The sequence below is a fragment of the Cyclopterus lumpus genome, chromosome 4, assembly GCF_009769545.1.
Source record: "Cyclopterus lumpus isolate fCycLum1 chromosome 4, fCycLum1.pri, whole genome shotgun sequence".
Classification (NCBI taxonomy): domain Eukaryota; kingdom Metazoa; phylum Chordata; class Actinopteri; order Perciformes; family Cyclopteridae; genus Cyclopterus; species Cyclopterus lumpus.
The window spans coordinates 24,500,815-24,523,634 of NC_046969.1; the positions used below are offsets into that span (position 1 = coordinate 24,500,815).

General features: G+C 40.3%; 2 protein-coding genes across 17 annotated transcripts in view; one reads left to right on the forward strand and one right to left on the reverse strand.

Moving 5' to 3' along the window:
* The window catches only part of tmem165 (transmembrane protein 165), a 5,206-nt gene extending 5,156 nt beyond the window's left edge, over positions 1 to 50 (forward strand). For both annotated transcript variants that reach the window (XM_034530143.1, XM_034530142.1), the window contains one exon: positions 1 to 50. This exon is cut by the window's left edge and continues 1,414 nt beyond it. The gene's annotated coding sequence lies outside the window, so the exon portion shown is untranslated.
* Positions 51 to 628: 578 nt separating this feature from the next.
* On the reverse strand, positions 629 to 16,782 carry clocka (clock circadian regulator a). Of its 15 annotated transcripts, none has more exons than XM_034530137.1 (22): positions 16,290 to 16,782; positions 14,578 to 14,663; positions 9,454 to 9,618; positions 9,281 to 9,372; positions 8,343 to 8,402; positions 7,980 to 8,128; positions 7,803 to 7,894; positions 6,691 to 6,780; positions 6,426 to 6,546; positions 6,207 to 6,320; positions 6,001 to 6,119; positions 5,293 to 5,375; positions 4,601 to 4,707; positions 4,344 to 4,491; positions 4,061 to 4,136; positions 3,835 to 3,979; positions 3,057 to 3,154; positions 2,804 to 2,905; positions 2,082 to 2,240; positions 1,637 to 1,941; positions 1,311 to 1,539; positions 629 to 1,192 (listed from the first exon to the last, which is right to left on the reverse strand). In XM_034530137.1, exons 4-22 carry the CDS (start codon positions 9,298 to 9,300, stop codon positions 1,001 to 1,003), a joined length of 2,409 nt encoding a protein of 802 aa, XP_034386028.1. In that variant the 5' UTR covers positions 9,301 to 9,372; positions 9,454 to 9,618; positions 14,578 to 14,663; positions 16,290 to 16,782; the 3' UTR covers positions 629 to 1,000. The 15 variants fall into 15 exon arrangements, with proteins under 15 accessions (XP_034386028.1, XP_034386031.1, XP_034386029.1 ...); XM_034530140.1 differs by having other exon boundaries at positions 2,804 to 2,902; positions 3,835 to 3,976; positions 16,290 to 16,483; XM_034530138.1 differs by having other exon boundaries at positions 3,835 to 3,976; positions 16,290 to 16,483.
* Positions 16,783 to 22,820: the final 6,038 nt, after the last annotated feature.

Below are 22,820 nucleotides of genomic sequence, written 5' to 3' on the forward strand. Positions count from 1 at the left end.
TGTGTGTTGAGCTGACGGGACGACGAGTGAATAAACGGTTACAGAATGTTTTTTTATCAGTTTTATTTTCAAATCGAACGGTTTGGCTCAAGAAATAAAATGCAACGCTGTGAAAAGTGATTTTAGTTCATGATTTTAAAGAGATTGTGGGGACGTGAGAATATAATGTGTTGGACCTCAAACTGACCAGCAGGTGGCGGCAGTGGACTGGACATTTATAACGTTATAAGTTAAAAAAGGCTTCGCATAACCATCAACTCGCTGGTTTAAAAACCAGCTGTGTGTGTGTGTGTGTGTGTGTGTGTGTGTGTGTGTGTGTGTGTGTGTGTGTGTGTGTGTGTGTGTGTGTGTGTGTGTGTGTGTGTGTGTGTGTGTGTGTGTGTGTGTGTGTGTGTGTGTGTGTGTGTGTGTGTGTGTGTTGCATCTATGAAGGTAATAGAAAAATAATTTAGTTATCTTATTTAGTGCAAAGTCTCATTTATACAATTAATTATAATAATAATTTAGATGTATTTAAACAACCTGTGACACAACGAGCAGCACCGTCTGCTGTGCACACACTAAATATCATTTAAATACTCAGTAGCATTTTAAGATCTTTTCTTTTAGAAAGAAATCAAGTTAAATATTCAAAGTTGCAAATAGACGATACGCATTTAATTTCATGCATCATATAAAATATTAGTTATTTCTTTTTTGGTATATTTACATAATATATTACACGTGAGGTTCTGTACAATAAAAGTTTAAAAAAATTATTTTCTGACCCATAATTATTATTTTTTTTACATGAAAACAAACGAGCCTCTGACACACACACACACACACACAGCAGGAGTTAAGTGCAAACGGCTAAAGATTCTTCTGGGGGGGGGGAGGGGCTCACAGCCTGGCCATCCAATCACATCTCAGAGCTGCACTTTGGCTCCTCCCCCGCGTCACCAAGACGCCCCACGCTGAGGGCTTGGCTCTCGCTCTGCTTCCGATTGGCTTAAGCCGGCTACTGCGGCGCAGAGCGGTCAGACAGACTGTCCCTGCGGGGGGCCAGCTGCTGTTGTTGTTGTTGTTGTTGTAACTGTTGTTGAAACTGCTGCTGTTGGGCCGTGGCAGCGAAGGTGCCCTGCTGCTGCAGAGGGAACGCCGCCTGCAGGATCAACTGGGTGGACTGGTTTCCATGAAGAAGCCGAGGAGCCTTGAGTGGGAAAAAATGTGTTTAGCGGGATGAGGACCTGAACCGGTCTCAGGTTAGTCCTGGTCCTGGTCCTCTATACACCCCCCCCCCCCCCCCCCTCCCCCTGTGTTAGTGTTACCTGGAGGAACTGCTGCGCCGGCCCCGCCTGCACAGCTGTGAGCTGCTGCTGGAGCTCCTGCTGCTGCTGTGGTGGCTGCTGGGTAATGCTGATGGTCTGAGTCCGCCCCTGCTGGGGAGCGAAGGCCGTCACCACTTGGCCCATGAACATGGTGGTGGGGACCATGACCGCGCCGCACGCCATCGGTCCCGTCACCAGCTTGGTGAGCAGCTGAGGACTGGCAGGAAACCTAAAGGGCGAGGGGGGGGGGGTCAAAGGTCAGGTAAAGGTCACAAGGTGCAGCTCCCTTTTCCAGCCAGAATAAAGCTCTCGACGAGGATGCGAACCTCAACTGAGCCGAGCGGTCCTGAGCGAACGTGGCCACGGGTCCGGTGTTCTGGGCCAAGCCGGTGGCGATCTGGACCACGTTAGCCGGGCTCTGCCGGGGGATCATCACGGTGTTGTAGAGGGACGCCGGCAGCGCTGTGCTCTGGTCCCGTAGGAGGGTTTGCTGCCGTACGCGGCTCTGCAGAGGCCCCGCAGAGACCGGCTGGCCCTGCATGCCGAGGGTCCCCCCCCGCTGCACCGGGTTCCCCTGGGCCGTCTGAAGGGGGCCCGGGCTCAGACGCCCGGCTCCGTTCGGCGAGAACGTCTGAAACACACGGCACCGATTCCCGTGAAGTGATTTAACCAGCAGGCCGACTCGGGTCAGGTCGCAGTTTAGCCTTTTGAAGCCTCGAGTTCAACCATTGTCACACACACACACACACACACACACACACACACACACACCTGCAGGCCTTGCCCCTGAACTCTGTGCAGCTCGTCCTGGATCAGCCGCAGCTCGTCCTGCTGCCGATGGATGTTGGCCTCGATCAGCCGGGTCCGCTGCTCCAGCTGCTCCTTCAGGTTGTGCATGACCTCCAGCTGGCTGGAGAACTGCACCATCGACTGTGAGGGAACCGAGGAGAACCGGGGGAACCAAAACGTGGATTTCGGATTCTTGCGATCAACATTTAGATCGAGACGGTGTGCTCAGATCACAAGAAATATACTTTTATTTAATCATGGTGTTAATGTTGTTTCCTGTATATGATGCATGATGATAATAAAGTGCAAAACAAAAGTATTGAACCATAAAATGAACGGAATAAGTTATTTTTATTTTCGGGGGGTAAATTAATTGTTCGTATTTTTCAATAAATATTCTCTCTCCCTCGAATTATGAACATCTTATTAATTAATTATTTCAAGAATATATCTGTTATAATATTAAAATAAAAATCAGAATAATAGTAATACGTATGATATTTATATAATAAACAATATAATATTATATTATATATAATTTAAAATAAAGTACAATTAAATAATACAAAAATAATAATAACATTTAATATTATTAATCCTGATAAATATATGTATATATATATATAAAATAAAAGTAAAATCAGTTAAATAATTCATAATAATGATAATGAACCCAATCATCAGTGGATCTATCAATATCTTACTTGGCTGCTGATCTGAACTTGTTGTTGTTGTTGTTGTTGTTGTTGTTGTGAAACCATGGATGGTGCCATGTTCTGTCCGGTAGTTTGGGAGCTCATCGACTGCTGATAGAATTTAACACAGAGCAACATGAACACAGAGCAGTTCAGGAAAATAAATCACTTTCTAATTATTTCAATGAACTATTTACCAATTAATTCCAACACTTCCTGCCCAACTAAAGCCCTTCACCGCGTCACGCTCGTCTCCACCCACCTGACTGCCGATGGAGGACCTTCGTTGGGACGTCGTCTCCACGCCAGAGACGGACCGGCGACCCGGTGGGCCGTCCAGCTGGAGCTTCATCTGCGCCGCTGAGAGGGGAACGGCAGCATGTTTCATTTGGTCCATTAGAGGAGAAAGGAACAGTTAACGAGGCAGAGCTGGCAATTCTAATGCAATTCACTTTATTAGTGTTCATTCATGTTTGTCTTTTTTCTTTTCTTTTTTAACACTCGAAGCTTCTTTCCATAATCTGGTGTTATTGGAGCCTTCATTGGACAGCAGAGAGCAAAGAAACAAAAAGACAATAAAAACTAAATGAATAGAGTTCTGTTAATGCAACTTCTGCTCAAGACCACCATATATATATATATATATATATATATATATATATATATATACACACACACACACACACATACACATAAAAAGTATATATATATATGAAATATAAATATATATAAAATATATATACACACACGTATATATATATATATTTTTAAATATATTAAAATATATATGTGTGTATATATATATATATAAATATATTTATATATATTAGGTTATATTTATATATATTAGGTTTTTTATATATATATATATATATATATATATATATATATATATATATATATATATATATATATATATTAGGTTATATTTATATATATTTATTAGGTTTATATATATATATATATATATATATATATATATATATATATATATATATATATATATAAACCTTGCCAGTCGTGTAGAGATGGTTGCTTACAGGCCGGGTCCGACACAGCGGTGTGAGAGGATTTATGTGAGCTGCGAGACGAGGCCGAGGGTGTCCGGCTGTGGTCGAAGCGCTCCAGCGCCTCCTTCAGGCTCGACGTGTTGAGCTGCGACTCGGAGCCTGAATCCTGGGACTGCTGCGAGGGGGGAGAAAGTCAGCCGGGGGGTCTTTGGATTAAAATACTGATCCATCATCCCATAATTAGCAGAAGTCTCACCTCGCCTGCTGTGATCTCGGGTTGGGATTCTTCAATGCCGAGCACTCGGCGCCGCTCTGCTCTCACTTCAGCATAACTGTGGAGCAAAGACGTGGGAATAAACTACACTTTACTGCTTCATGTGTTAAAGATGAATTCTCTCTACTGACCACCAGGGGGCGACTCCTCTGGTCGTATAGAAGTCTACATAAATGACTCTACTTCTCTCTTGATGTATTCCCTCAGTAAACATTATAAACATGAGTTTATGGTCTCCAGACTTCTTTCTAATCCTCCCACGTACCTCACAACAGTATGCGTGCAGACGATAAACTCGGGCCTGGAGTTCCACTGGTGGTAGGTGATGTAGTGGTGGGTCTGGAGCCAGATCCACTGCTGCCCTTTGGTGAGGAACCTGTAGTAGCAGGACTTCCCTTTGCCATATTGCATCACTGCGAAACACACACACACACACACACACACACGAGGAGACCGATTCCTCAAAGCTCCGGGAAGAAAAGCCGACGTCTGAGGGTGAACTCGGCTTGGAGAGGTACTCACGGTGCTCGTGGCATCTGGCCAGCGTCTCCAGGTCGTCTACGTGGTAGTAGTCGTACCCGGAAGTACCCAGAACCTCAAACGGGAGGTACCCGATGATGGGCGGAGCTCTGGGCATAAAGCAAAAAACGGTTGTCGAGATGAGTCTTCTGCACATTCTTTATACATATTTCACGTTTGTGGGTTGCATCCTCGTCCTCTCCTGCCAGCCCCGTGTGGGCTTGCGTGGTCTTTATATTTTCCTTCGTTCATGAATTTCGAGGGAATATCTGAATCAAAATCGCACGCATTATTTTGTTGTAGTTGTCGCTACGAATGCTGGATGAGAACAGATACAAAAAAAAGAGGTATTTTGAATCATAATAGTGTGGAGATAGTTACATAAAAGGTTTAAATAAATAACTAAATAGTTATTACGTTGGGAGATGATTTATTTGACATTTCACAAACACAATATAAGCTTCAGATGTCACACATCTGCCCTACAGCTGTGACAACACCCTTAATAATTCATCCATCGCTAAAGGACTAATACTAAATTTATTTATTTTTCTCCAATAGATTACAATCAAGGTTGTTTTTTTTTTGCAGACATTTGCATATTTCTGCGACGGACAATAAAATAAAATTTGGAAAAAAGAAAAAAAAAAAAATCACACATTGGAAGAAGAAGAAATCACAAATAAAAACTGTACCTGTGGTCCAAGAAGAGAAATTTCCACTCTAAACTATGTCTGGAGGTGAATTCCTCATTGGGCTCCTCTACAGTGCACATCTCCTGTGAAAGTCAAATAAAACACATTTACCAAATACTCAATTGTCCGAGCCCACGATCCACTGAACATGCAGGAAGTAAAGTGAGTGTGACGGGGTCCTCTTAAAGGGGCGGTGTTCAGCATTTCTTAAGCCTCACGAGTTCTAATGAAGTTTTGGTTTTCAATCCTCTGAACCCCCAAAAACCCTCCGGCGCGGTTTGAAAAGCATGTTTTCTTTAAATGATCGCCCTAAACTACAGTTTATCAGCCACAAGCTGTAAAAAAAATTTAAATAAAAACATAATTATCGTCAGATTGTCATATTTCTGACGGTGTTTGAACACATCATGTGTGACGAAGGCTCCCGTGAGCAAAAGCAGCCCGAAAGCGACGCTTAGAATGTTTATAATTCATTAAAAAAAACATTGTATTCTACATTCTTCTACTCATTTAAAATCTCGCCCTGAATAAACTGATTGCTTTAACCAGATTCTGTAAAAAAAATTTTTTTTAAAAGGTAGTAAACATGTTAATAGCTCAATAAATAAAGCACGTAGAGCCTCAATTGTTATTATGTGGGCACAAAATGCTTTATTTAACAAATAACTCCAAGTAAATATTTATTTTCTATGACTGATGGAAGAGCACCTTGATGAACTGCGGCTTGGCGAGCCTCACCGTCGCCACCAGACAGACGCCGCCTTCGAAGGCCGAGTGAAGCGAGCGCCGGATCGCTCCGTCGAAACCGTTTCGGGTACTTTTGGCCACTGGTGACAAAACGACACGGCAGAAGAGCGGAGGCTTAGCGGCCCGGAGGCCCGAGGCTGAGGCCCGAGGAGCGAGGGGGAACTCACCGTTATTCAGGGCCTTGAAGTTCCCAATGAACCGGACGTACTCGTAGACCGGGGGCTCCGTGGGGTCCACGGTCCCTCGCAGCACGTGGCAACAGAACTCCAGCTGGTTTTTTGCTTTAAATGGAGAAAAAAAAACCCCGTTGAATTTAAGTAAAACGATGCGATGAGCGTAATTAAAAACAAATGGGAGACGATGCCGATGACAAACACGGCGCTGACTTTTCAGATATTCGGGCGTGGGCGTCTCCCCCTCCGTGACATGAGAGGACAGGGCCTTGCACAGGTCCGAGTGCTCCCCCACGGGCAGGAAGTTCAGCAGGTTCTGGTCCACGAGGTCAGACTGAAACACACAAGAGCATCTTTGAGCATGTGCACGACATGCACCGTATCCAACAGGTGGCGCTGTGGGCATGTGTGCTTTTGTTATATTATTCATTAAAAAAAAAAAAGACTCCAAATGTTCATGAATTCACATTATACTCACGGGTAAGTGATCCAGGAGGGACGTCACGCTCTCAGAGGCGTAGATTATGTTCCCGTCAGTCATGACTGCAAGAAAGAATCCATCTAACGCCTGACAGGGAAGAAAAAAATGCAACTCTTTTTAATTCATTCATCATTTTTTTTTTTTATTAAATCAAAAACATTTTATTCGATTATGTCATTTAAAATGAACCATTTACTTTAACCAGACACTAAAAAATAATCGATTATTTGTCTGCAAAAGAAAAAAGAAATTGTACATAAATAAGACGCACTTGTCTATAAACCGCAGGAAAAGGGGGCGTGGCTTGTCTCCGTGGCTTGTCTCGGCCGTTATTTCCGCCGTTCATCATCAACGGAATAAATAACCACTAGTTCTGCTTTATACTTGTCGTGGACATCCCATAAACGTCGGAACATCTAACGCCCTGGTGTTTGGGAATTTCACCGACGCCGTCTCGATAATTTCCGCTTCCGGCGCCGCCGGAGCAGCAGCAGCATGCAGGCGGGCAGGAAGGGGGAGGGGGCGTGGCTTGTCTCCGTAAAAACAGCCGTTCACCACCGGGTTACGGCTCTCTCCGATGGTCTTTGCTCTACCGGCTTTTTTTAAATTTTATTTTTTTTATACTCAAACATCTCCGCGTCTCATTGGGCGGCGTAATAATCGCGCGACACAACGAATCGATAATGCAATTCGTTGCCAACTATTTTAATAAATCGATTTTATCGATTCGTTGTTGCAGCCCTATGTGAAACCAGAGGCGTCGGTTACTGTCCCATCAGTCAAAATAAATCCATCCAACGCCTGACGTGAACAATTCAATTCCCTCAGAACAAAAGAGAAAAGGACGAGTAAAGACGAGCGTTTAATTTGATTAAATTAATGTGTCTTCTTTGATGAATATTAATATACAGCGAGCAGGGGGGGGGGGGGGGGGGGGGCAAACTGTGAGCATTTTATCTTTTAAAGGCGAAATTAAGATTTTTAGCCAGGGTCCTGGAAAGCCGGCATCCGGTGGAGTCCGTGCACTCGGCTGCACGCGTGGAAACGTCGTCACCCTGCAAGGCGGCTCGACCTTCACCTGCAGGAACAAGAGACGCTTCCGAGCTCACCTCCAACATCAGCCGAGTGAACTCTTCGTTGCTCAGAAAAGGAGGCTTCCAGTCCGGTCTGATCTCGGTGGACTCCGACTGAGCAGCGATTTCTGATGGAGGAGACCAACAAGACGTCAACGCAACGAGAGAGAGACACTCACCGGACCCGCGTGGCCTCGATGGGCGCTCCCTCACCCTTGTGCTTGTGCAGAAAGTCGATGCTCTTCTGCAGAACCGTGGACTTGTCCATCTTGCGCGTGTTGCCCGGCAGCATGGCGCCCAGCTCCTTGATGAGGACGTTGAACTGGTCCCTGCGCTTCTTCTCGGACTTGTTGCGGGACTCTCTGTGGGGGGGGGGGACCGGGGGGACAGACGGTAGTGTGGCTACGCTAGCAATGCTAATAAACCACAGCTATTAAAAACCGGCTGACGTTCCCCTACACGTAGGTAAGGGAGCTATATCTTTGCACGGGAAGATTTATTATCAAATGAAGTCTTAGAAAAACCTAAATTGTAATGTCACGGACACAAATGCGGGGGGGGGGGGGGGGGTCGTACCGTTTTGCTTTGTCCTTTTCATCTCCTTCCATTAACCCATCAAAGATACTGCTGTCATCCCTGCAGAACGAACACCGACAGGTGAAGAAGATCCTCTAATGTAATATTTTATTGCTATGAAACTGTGAGGAGAGTCTCTCTGCTGATCCTACAGTTTAACTGTGAAGTAAAAGCAGGAAAAGAATAAAGCCGAAAATACAAAACTCGAGATAATTGTGCACGTTTTACACGAAAGGTTTGTTTTAATTTTATTAAAAAACAGGAAAAACCTGCTTAAAAGTCGGCGACAGGCTCCTTTTCCATCGCCGGTAAAAACGAAGCCGTTGTGTTTTTCTTCTGGCGCTTCACGCTCGACATTTAATTTATTTAGTTCAGCGACAACAATCGGCGACGTTGAAAAAAAAGAAAAAGAGACCGTTTCTGTCAACGGAGTCTGGTGGCTTTGAGGAGAGCATATTAACTGTATGTGAATACGTTATGATTACTGCCCTGTTTATTTCATTTAATATATATTCTCATAGCATCACAACGGAAAAGGGGGGTGAAGGTCGGAGCTGCTGCCTCATTTTGTCCAGAGAATGAAGGCCGACTGTAAAAAAAAAAAGATGTTACTGGTTTGTCTGTCCAGTGGGAACGAGGCTTTGATCTATGGCGATTGTGAAAAACATTAGTTTTGAACCATCAACCAGAACAAAAGCTTTGTTTTCCTTTTGATTGTTGACCAAAAAGAAAAATAATTGACATTTAATAGACAATAAGAAATATTGGAAATTAATTGTATGTTTTCTAGTCTGATTATTTTTGAAATAATCCATAAAAAGTAAAAAATAAAATATTTATTTTATTTTTGTATTGTCTAGTTTGAGGTACTGTACTGTAAAAGAGCTGTAAAATGGTTGAAAGAAAGAAATGAATAAGACTCAAAGTGTTTGACTCACCGGTCAATGCTCGAGGTCATTTTGTTTCCGGTTCAGGGTCTCGGCGTCGGAGGGGGGTCTTTTAACCGTGAGGTAGACATGTGTGGATGAACCTTTGAAACCCACAGGAAATTACATCTTGCCAACGGCTTCAGATAAAAAAGTCAGATGGGGTAAAAAAACAAAACTCGTACCTTACTGACTGCAGCCAGTCCTGTGAGAGGATGAGGAAGCTGCTGCTGGATGGAGGCGGGGCCTCGGGTTCCTCAACCAGAGGGCGGAGAGGTCGACGACAGGTCTTCGAAGAGCGCCGTTTTTCAGATTGCTTCGGGTCTGAAGCATGGCAGCGACATCGGAGTCTGCGAGAGGCGAAAAACACAAATGATGTTATTGCTGAATACAAAAACCTGCTCCTCGGCGAAGAAAGTGAGGTCGACACATAAAACATGAAAAGTGTTCTCCTACGAGTCCAGAAGGCCAGCTGGCCCCCTTTTGCTGCATTCTCTCTCCTGACCACCAGGGGCCGACTCCTCTGGTTGTATAGAAGTCTATGCTTCATGTGTTAAAGCTGCATTCTCTCTCCTGACCACCAGGGGCCGACTCCTCTGGTTGTATAGAAGTCTATGCTTCATGTGTTAAAGCTGCATTCTCTCTCCTGACCACCAGGGGCCGACTCCTCTGGTTGTATAGAAGTCTATGCTTCATGTGTTAAAGCTGCATTCTCTCTCCTGACCACCAGGGGCCGACTCCTCTGGTTGTATAGAAGTCTATGCTTCATGTGTTAAAGCTGCATTCTCTCTCCTGACCACCAGGGGCCGACTCCTCTGGTTGTATAGAAGTCTATGCTTCATGTGTTAAAGCTGCATTCTCTCTCCTGACCACCAGGGGGCGACTCCTCTGGTTGTATAGAAGTCTATGCTTCATGTGTTAAAGCTGCATTCTCTCTCCTGACCACCAGGGGCCGACTCCTCTGGTTGTATAGAAGTCTATGCTTCATGTGTTAAAGCTGCATTCTCTCTCCTGACCACCAGGGGGCGACTCCTCTGGTTGTATAGAAGTCTATGCTTCATGTGTTAAAGCTGCATTCTCTCTCCTGACCACCAGGGGCCGACTCCTCTGGTTGTATAGAAGTCTATGCTTCATGTGTTAAAGCTGCATTCTCTCTCCTGACCACCAGGGGGCGACTCCTCTGGTTGTATAGAAGTCTATGCCTCATGTGTTAAAGCTGCATTCTCTCTCCTGACCACCAGGGGGCGACTCCTCCGGTTGTATAGAAGTCTATGCCTCATGTGTTAAAGCTGCATTCTCTCTCCTGACCACCAGGGGCCGACTCCTCTGGTTGTATAGAAGTCTATGCTTCATGTGTTAAAGCTGCATTCTCTCTCCTGACCACCAGGGGGCGACTCCTCTGGTTGTATAGAAGTCTATGCCTCATGTGTTAAAGCTGCATTCTCTCTCCTGACCACCAGGGGGCGACTCCTCCGGTTGTATAGAAGTCTATGCCTCATGTGTTAAAGCTGCATTCTCTCTACTGACCACCAGGGGGCGACTCCTCTGGTTGTATAGAAGTCTATGCTTCACGTGTTAAAGCTGCATTCTCTCTCCTGACCACCAGGGGCGACTCCTCTGGTTGTATAGAAGTCTATATAAATGACTCTACTTCTCTTGATTTATTCCCTAAGTAAACATTGTAAACATGAGTTTATGGTCTCAATCTCTAGTTTCAAGTCTTCTTCAATACAGCGTGATGTTCATTTAGTAAATTATGGTCATTTACAGTCAGACAGACCATAAAGCAGGGGATGCTTGGTCATACAGACGGGAGTTTATTAGTTAGTTTTTCCACTTAAAATAACGATTTAACACTAAATAAATCAAAATATCTCCGTCAAATAGATTTTTTTAAACCCATTTTCACAAACTTTTGCACAAAAAAAACAAAACTTGAACTCTCATTTGTTGCTTCTTGCTCTGCGGCATCTTGAAAAAAAAGATGCCGCAATAAAGAAAACATAATAAAAAAAAAAAAGTGTGAGCAGAACGAGAGGAGAAAGGAGTGAGCGTTGTGTAACCGCGAGAGCAGAGAGGTTGCATAACGGTGACGTCATCGGTGCTTCACTGACCCGCTGGCCCATTGACCTACTTTCCTCCTCCTCCTCCTCCTCCTCCTCCTCCTCCTCCTCCTCCTCCTCCTCATCACACCTTCCTGTTCCTACTCCGTCTGTGGTGCAACGTGATATATAACGTTTCCTCAGTTAATCACACGATATGCAAAAGGAGAGGATGTGAGTCACTCTGAAGTGGATCCCCCACCGAGATGCCAGCGCAGCGTTGACGGGGCCAAAAAACGGGCAACACCATGGCAACCGGGCGACATTTAGAGGAAAACCAATCACGAGCGATCCCTCCCATCCTTCTTGTTGTCGTTACTATTATGAGAGAGAGAATACAGCGGCGCTGTCTCACGAGCTCAGACATTTTAAATGTACCAGCAGTCAACAATCAATATCCGGGATAACATGTTTTGTACTTTTCCGCTCCGCCACACAAGACAACAATAACACAATGACATAATTTCCTATTAGAATACCAATCGAACGATTCGGGAGCAGCCCAAAAAAATGCTCTCAAAGCGTCTCTATAATGCTGAATGGCGAACAAGTGAGTGAGATGATTTGAATGAGATCGTCTCCGGTGTTTAAGAATATTTACCCGGCTCGCAAATAAGTCAAAAGTGCATTTAAAAATAAAACATCACCATCGTTCTACTATCATATGGTGGTCTTATTGGGACTGCAATGGGTATAGTGGACATTTCCAGGTGTCTGGAAGCTTCGATACGATACTGTACGGTACAATACGATAGGATACTGTACAATAGGATACTGTACGATAGGATACTGTACAATAGGATACTGTACGATAGGATACTGTACGATAGGATACTGTATGATATGATACTGTATGATATGATACTGTACAATAGGATACTGTACAATAGGATACTGTACGATAGGATACTGTACAATAGGATACTGTACGATAGGATACTGTACGATAGGATACTGTATGATATGATACTGTACAATAGGATACTGTACAATAGGATACTGTATGATATGATACTGTACAATAGGATACTGTACAATAGGATACTGTACAATAGGATACTGTATGATATGATACTGTACAATAGGATACTGTACAATAGGATACTGTACGGTACAACACAATACTGTAGGGTACAATATGATAGGATACTGTACGGTACAATACAATATTGTACGGTACAATACAATATTGTACGGCACAATACGATAGGATATTGTACGATATGATACTGTACGATATGATACTGTACGATACGATACTGTACGATACGATACAATATTGTACGGTACAATACGATATGATACTGTACGGTATGATACTGTACGATACTGTAGGGTACAATATGATAGGATATTGTTCGATATGATACTGTACGAAAGGATATTGTACGGTACAATACGATATGATAATGTACGATATGATACTGTACGATACAATACAATACTGTACAATACGATAAGATACTGTACGATATGATACTGTACGATATGATACTGTACGATACGATACTGTACGATACGATACTGTAAGGTACAATACGATATGATACTGTACGATACGATACTGTAAAATACGATAGGATATTGTACGGTACAATACGATATTGTACGGTTGGATACTGGGTATGATGCGGTGCAGTATAAAGCATTGAAGCACCACAACCACAAATTACACGTATTGTACAACAACAGATAAAAAAGCAGCAACAATGTAGCACGAGGTGGTGACCACATAAACAATATTTTAAAAAACTTTTTATAAAAAGGTATATCGACGGAGCACCGTTTTAAATTCTGATTATCTGAGGTTGTTGTTAAATCCATCAAAAAAAGGGCAGTTTTTTCTGGAACTTTAAACCCCGTCCGGTCGGGCCTGCATCACACGGTTCGGTAAACTCCGGCGTCATGGCAACCCTTGTCTTTTCTTCATCGTCGACGTCACACCCCCCAACACCCGAGAGCGAGAGATTTGCAAAACATTCAGAGATCACAGATCCCCCCCCCCCCCAAAAAAGACTGTTAAAGATTACAAACTCAATTAATTAATTTTGTATTCGGTGAGTACGGTTATTCGGGTATAATGCATATATTTAAAGAAAATTAATCTAATTTAATTTCACTTTGACCCTGGGAATAGAGCTTTAGCTGAGATAAGATAAAATAAGATAAGATAAGATAATCCTTTATTAGTCCCTCAGTGGGGAAATTACAGGATTACAGCAGCATTGCTCACAGTAATAAGTAAAAAACAAGTCGTATAATAACAGAAATAAGATAAAAGAGTAAAAACAAGAAGAATATTATATATACAAACGGAGTAGAAATAGAATAAAGTGTATAAAATAATAAGTAAAAAACAAGTCGTATAATAACAGAAATAAGATAAAAGAGTAAAAACAAGAAGAATATTATATATACAGACGGAGTAGAAATAGAATAAAGTGGATAAAGTGTATAAAATAAATTAAAAAATTAAAAAGTACTTAAACGTATTAGTATTGCAATTATATGGGGGCAATTATAATAAAAAAGGATGAAAAAAAAGAGCTGCTACAAATCATATAAAATAAATGGAATAAAGATCTTAGTATGGTAGATGCAAAAGGAATGTTTACAACTCATATATAAAATTACCACAAATGAAAATCTGAGAACATTAAAAAATATATATATTTTAGGAACCTGTAATAAGACAAAGTCTTAAAACTCACTGGTACGGTTAAGCATCACAGATGAGGAAGAGGAGGAAGATGTTCTTCCTCATTGTGCTCCAAGTGTTGGTAAAATATCTTGGATAATGTCGTGCAAATTTAAAACAGCCGTCGAGCTAAAGACTCTCTGCCAAGGAGGTCACGCGAAACAACAACAACAACAACAACACACACACACACACAAATAAAGTACTCACTCACACATCCTGTCTGCACACACTGAGCATTAAAAAAACAAGCGATTCCCCGGCCGGGTTCACGGGCGCAGAGTGAGACGCCACCGAGGAACGGTTGGCAGTCGCTTCACGAACATTTAAAATCCAAAGCCATCAGAAAGCTAAAGAACTGATGCATTTACTCGACTTGGAACGGTTTGTTCTCCCAGAAGACTTTGCACCACATTTTATATTATCCTCTTTGTAATTAAATGTGTCAATAAAAAAAAAGATAAATCACACTTTCATCTGAGATCACTGCAGTTGATCTCAGATCTTACCTTTTTTTTTTGTCTTTTGAGTCGATGCTTAATCAGGTAACCGCTCCACCTTCATGACGGAGGAGTCGGTGGTCTGAGTCCTTCACCTGTTGAAGGAAAAGAGACCACAGCACACACACACACACACACAGACACACACACACACACGTCTCTTGAATGTAATTCACAACCCTTTATTTTTAACGTACACAAAAGCATCTGCTCTGAGAAACGAGAGAATAAAAAGCTCATTTAGAGTAAAAAGTGATGCTCGAGGTGTGCGAGGGAGCACGTGAGAGCGTGCACGTGAGTGTGTGTGTGGATTTGGGATATTTTAAGTCATTTTTCTCATAGACTTTTTAAAATCAACCAGTGGAGTCTCGTTGTTCCTTCATGATTTATTTATAGAGCATAAAGTTCGAGTAAGGCTTTAAATTAGAAAGACATTAAAATGTAGTCGTCATCCAATTTTTCATATGGCATGAATCTGATACAGAGACTTAATAATTAATGTTATTTGTCACACAAAATCCTGCCTTGTATTTTTATTTTTTCTATTTTCTTTATTATACATGTTACAGGGTTCCTGAATAGAATTAATTTGATCCCCACATCATGCTGCATGAATAATTATCTAGTTCCTGTTATTATTATTTTTCAAATGTTGATTAATCGATTAGTTGTTTGGTCCCAAAGATGAAGTCGTTATGTGCAAACTTAAAAGATATTCAGTTTATTGTCTCAGAGTAAAGAAACCAACACAATATTCACATTTAAGAAGCTGGAATCAGATAATTTTGACTTTTTGAAGAGATTAACCAAATCGATTATTCAATAATCAAATTGTTCCATACTAACAAAAATGTGTTTTATTTCATATTAAATGACACAGTAAGACATTAATCGTCTGTCATTTTATTAACAATTCAGAGTGACCTCAATAAAAGGACAATTATTTGCTCTTCTCTTCTTTTTAAAGTGAAAGAAAACAGCAAAAAGGTGAGTACGTCTTAATAATGAATTAATTAATAATGCTGCAACTAACAATTAAACTATTTGCTGAATAATCCGTAGATCATTTTAATCAATTAATAATAATATTACTTTGAAATTATATAGCGTTTTTCTAGACAATATAATATAACAATAAACAATATCATAGATAAGTTTGTTTGTTTCAAAAGCCAAAATTAAGTCCTCAGATGTCTTTTATTTTGTCCATAACTCAAATAAATTCAGTTTACCTTCTCAGAGGAGTAAATAACCAGGAGATATTCACATTTAAGATGATTTTTTTTTTTCTTTAAAAAAAACTTACTCAAACCAATTAATCAATAATTAAAATTGTTCTCATACGTATTTTTATTTGTCCATAACACACATTGTATTTGTCCAAAACATTCCCATTAAAAAGGAGCAAGAATCAGATATTTGTGCCTTTTAAAAAAAAAATGTAATGCCTCAAAACAGATAAAATATATTTTGCCTTTCAATTTAATAATCGATGACTAAATCGTTTTAATCACTGCAGCTCGATCTAGGTCACCGCTGCCCGACAGGTAGAGCAGCAGATCGATGGATGTGATTAATTTATTAATTAATATCTGCAGCAGAAGAAGAAGGAAAAAAAAACAACAACAACAATAATAAACACGAAGTAGACTTTGGAGAGAAACGCAGATTTAAATGTTACAGCGTGGACAGAAAAGAAAGAACAATAAAAACAGACGTACCGGAAAGAACGGAGGCAGCAGTCGTCGGATCAGACCGGAGAAGTACGTGTGTCAGGTTTAACGAAGCGACTCGCCGGTGTTGCGGTTTGACGGGCGACCGTGTTAACTGAAGACGTTCGTGCTAACACGCTAACGGCTAACTAGCTCGTTACGCTAACGTCAGTTACGGAGAAAACAAACGGCTTTAAATATAGTTTGACACACTTACTGCGACACGTGACCGCGCGCCGGTACGGTCACGGCATCCGGGACGAGGCGGGCGGCCGTTGTCGGTTGTTTTGTTTCATTACGGTTTGGGTTTGAACTGTTGTGTCTGGCGTTATGCTGGGTTTGACAGACACGGGCGGGTAGATGAGAATGTGGGTCACCGGGCCGGTTCCGCTTTAACGGTGGTGTCACGGAGCGTATCGAGCCGGTGGAGGCTCGATACTTATCCCCCCCCCCCTTTATGTTTCTGTCGGGATGTCTCCGCAGCCAAGAGGAGCTGCTGACGGGCACGTATACTAACATACACGCGCACACACACTTATACTAACATACACGCGCACACACACTTATACTAACATACACGCGCACACACACTTATACTAACATACACGCGCACACACACTTATACTAACATACACGCGCACATAAACACGTATACTAACATACACACACATACACACTTATACTAACATACACACACATACACACATATACTAACATACACACACATACACACATATACTAACATACACACACATACACACATATACTAACATACACACACGTACACACACATATACAAACATACACACACATATACTAACATACACACACATACACACTTATACTAACATACACACACATACACACACATATACTAACATACACACACATACACACACATATACTAACATACACACACATACACACACATATACTAACATACACACACATATACTAACATACACACACATACACACACATACTAACGTACACACACGTACACACACATATACTAACATACACACACATACACACACATATACTAACATACACACACATATACTAACATACACACACATATACTAACATACACACACATACACACACATATACTAACATACACACACATATACTAACATACACACACATACACACACGTATACTAACATACACACGTATACTAACATACAGACACATACACACGTATACTAACATACACACACATACACACGTATACTAACATACACACACATACACACACGTATACTAACATACACACGCACACACACTTATACTAACATACACACACGTATACTAACATACACACACATACACACGTATACTAACATACACACATATACACACGTATACTAACATACACACACGTATACTAACATACACACACATACACACGTATACTAACATACACACACATACACACACGTATACTAACATACACACGCACACACACACACTTATACTAACATACACACACATATACTAACATACACACACATACACACGTATACTAACATACAGACACATACACACATATACTAACATACACACACATACACACACACTTATACTAACATACACACACATATACTAACATACACACACATATACTAACATACACACACATACACACGTATACTAACATACAGACACATACACACGTATACTAACATACACACACATACACACGTATACTAACATACACACACATACACACATATATTAACATACACACACATACACACACGTATACTAACATACACACGCACACACACTTATACTAACATACACACACATACACACATATATTAACATACACACACATACACACACGTATACTAACATATACACGCACACACACTTATACTAACATACACACACATATACTAACATACACACACATACACACGTATACTAACATACAGACACATACACACACATACACACGTATACTAACATACACACACATACACACATATATTAACATACACACACATACACACACGTATACTAACATACACACGCACACACACGTATACTAACATACACACACATACACACATATATTAACATACACACACATACACACACGTATACTAACATACACACGCACACACACTTATACTAACATACACACACATATACTAACATACATACACATACACACGTATACTAACATACAGACACATACACACACATACACAGGTATACTAACATACACACACATACACACGTATACTAACATACACACATACACACACATACACACGTATACTAACATACAGACACGTATACTAACATACACACACATATACTAACATACACACACACACACATATACTAACATACATACACATACACACACGTATACTAACATACACACACATACACACGTATACTAACATACACACATATATACTAACATACACGCACATACACACATATACTAACATACACACACATACACACGTATACTAACATACACACATATACTAACATACACACACATACACACATATACTAACATACACACACACACACATATACTAACATACATACACATACACACACGTATACTAACATACATACACATACACACGTATACTAACATACACACATATACTAACATACACGCACATACACACATATACTAACATACACACACATACACACACATACACACGTATACTAACATACACACACATACACACACATATACTAACATACACACATACACACGTATACTAACATACACACACATATACTAACATACACACACATACACACATATACTAACATACACACACATACACACATATACTAACATACACACACATATACTAACATACACACATATACTAACATACACACACATACACACATATACTAACATACACACACATACACACACATATACTAACATACACACACATATACACACATATACTAACATACACACACATACACACATATACTAACATACACACACATACACACATATACTAACATACACACACATACACACATACACACGTATACTAACATACACACACATATACTAACATACACACACATACACACATATATACTAACATACACACACATACACACATATACTAACATACACACACATACACACATATACTAACATACACACACATACACACACGTATACTAACATACACACACATACACACACATATACTAACATACACACACATACACACGTATACTAACATACACACATATACTAACATACACACACATACACACGTATACTAACATACACACATATACTAACATACACACACATACACACGTATACTAACATACACACATATACTAACATACACACACATACACACACATACTAACATACACACACATATACTAACATACACACACATACACACACATATACTAACATACACACACATACACACATATACTAACATACACACACATACACACATATACTAACATACACACACATACACACACGTATACTAACATACACACACATATACTAACATACACACACATACACACGTATACTAACATACACACATATACTAACATACACACACATACACACATATACTAACATACACACACATATACTAACATACACACACATACACACATATACTAACATACACACACATACACACACGTATACTAACATACACACACATATACTAACATACACACACATACACACGTATACTAACATACACACATATACACACGTATACTAACATACACACACGTACACACACGTATACTAACATACACACACATACACACACGTATACTAACATACACACACATACACACATATACTAACATACACACACATACACACACGTATACTAACATACACACACATATACTAACATACACACATATACTAACATACACACACATACACACACATATACTAACATACACACACATACACACATATACTAACATACACACACGTACACACATATACTAACATACACACACATACACACATATACTAACATACACACACATACACACACGTATACTAACATACACACATATACTAACATACACACACATACACACACGTATACTAACATACACACACATATACTAACATACACACACATACACACATATACTAACATACACACACATACACACGTATACTAAAATACACACACATATACTAACATACACACACGTACACACGTATACTAACATACACACACATACTAACATACACACACATACACACACATATACTAACATACACACACATACACACATATACTAACATACAGACACATACACACATATACTAACATACACACACGTACACACGTATACTAACATACACACGTATACTAACATACACACACATACACACACATATACTAACATACACACACGTACACACGTATACTAACATACACACATATACTAACATACACACACATACACACACAAATACTAACATACACACACATACACACATATACTAACATACAGACACATACACACATATACTAACATACACACACGTACACACGTATACTAACATACACACGTATACTAACATACACACACATACACACACATATACTAACATACACACACATACACACGTATACTAACATACACACATACACACACATATATTAACATACACACACATACACATGTATACTAACATACACACACATACACACACATACTAACATACACACACATATACTAACATACACACACATACACACGTATACTAACATACACACGTATACTAACATACACACACATACACACACATATACTAACATACACACACATACACACGTATACTAACATACACACGTATACTAACATACACACACATACACACGTATACCAACATACACACACATACACACGTATACTAACATACACACACATACACACGTATACTAACATACACACACATACACACGTATACCAACATACACACACATACACACGTATGCTAACATACACACACATACACACGTATACTAACATACACACACATACACACTTATACCAACATACACACACGTATACTAACATACACACACATACACACGTATACACACAGATATACACACATATACTAACATACACACATATACTAACATACACACACTTACACACACATACTAACATACAGACACATATACTAACATACACACACATACACACGTATACACACAGATATACACACATATACTAACATACACACATATACTAACATACACACACATACTAACATACACACACATACTAACTTACACACATATACTAATACACACACGTACACTAACATACACACACAAACTAACATACACTAACACACACATACATACACTTACATACATACATACAGACACACACATACATGCACACAAACGTGTACACTAACATATACACACACACACATGAACAAACACACATATACACACGCACCTATAACACACACACAGAGACTCGTGTGAGAAAAGGTGATTGACATTCAGGTTTTGTCAGATTACCTGCATGGATCATCACAGGTCATGTACTGTTGCTGTTGTTGTTGTTGTTGTTGACATTAAACTAAACCACTTGTGAAAAGACACCATTTAAAAGCCATCCCCATCTTTTTAGGTTTGTTATATTCCTAAAATATAAACAAATTAATTTTTTTTTGCAGCAAGGCAAAGACAATTAAAGTGTTATCACAGTTTTTACATCAATTATATACGTCATTATTTTATTATTTCATTATTTATATTGTTTAAATCTCTTTAGAATATATTTTAAGTTTAGTTGCTCCTTCTTTTTATGGTTATACCGCCATTTATCAGAGTAAACCATGACACTTTATTCAATGGGAACACAAATAGAATATAAAGTCTGCTCTGGAACCGTCTGCTGGATTTATTGACCGTCAGATTGTTTTTATTATTCTCTCCATCTCGTCGCCGTGGCAACAGCCAGAGCAGCAACATCATGCAGTACCACTTCTGACCACATCGACGGAGTCAGCGGGCGAGTGGCGCTGTTTCCCCGTTTTCTTCAGACGAGTGAGAAATTAAATTGGCACACATCATGCAAATGTTATGCCTTTTAGTTATCTGTTAGAACATATGATATCCTCACGTAGGTATATGTTTATTCTCTCCACAATGACGAGGCCGGGACAGTGGGGGTAGTGTTCAGTCACATAATTGGCGTCCACCTTATGCATTGTCACATGGAGGCGAATCACGGGCCATGCGGAGAGAGGATGAAATAAATTAAGAAACTATATGTGAGGCCTGCAGATGATGATTAAATGCAGTTTTATATACACACACACACACGTGTGCTTTTCTGCCTGTGAGGATGCCAAATGGGTCAGAATGTGTCAGAGACTCTCGGGACCCGATATTGTTCAGTCAACAACGTTTCTCTTGTTCTCCGGTAACGTGAGTCACAGCGAGCGCTCACAGAAAACCCGCCCGACGTTATCGATTCAAGCCC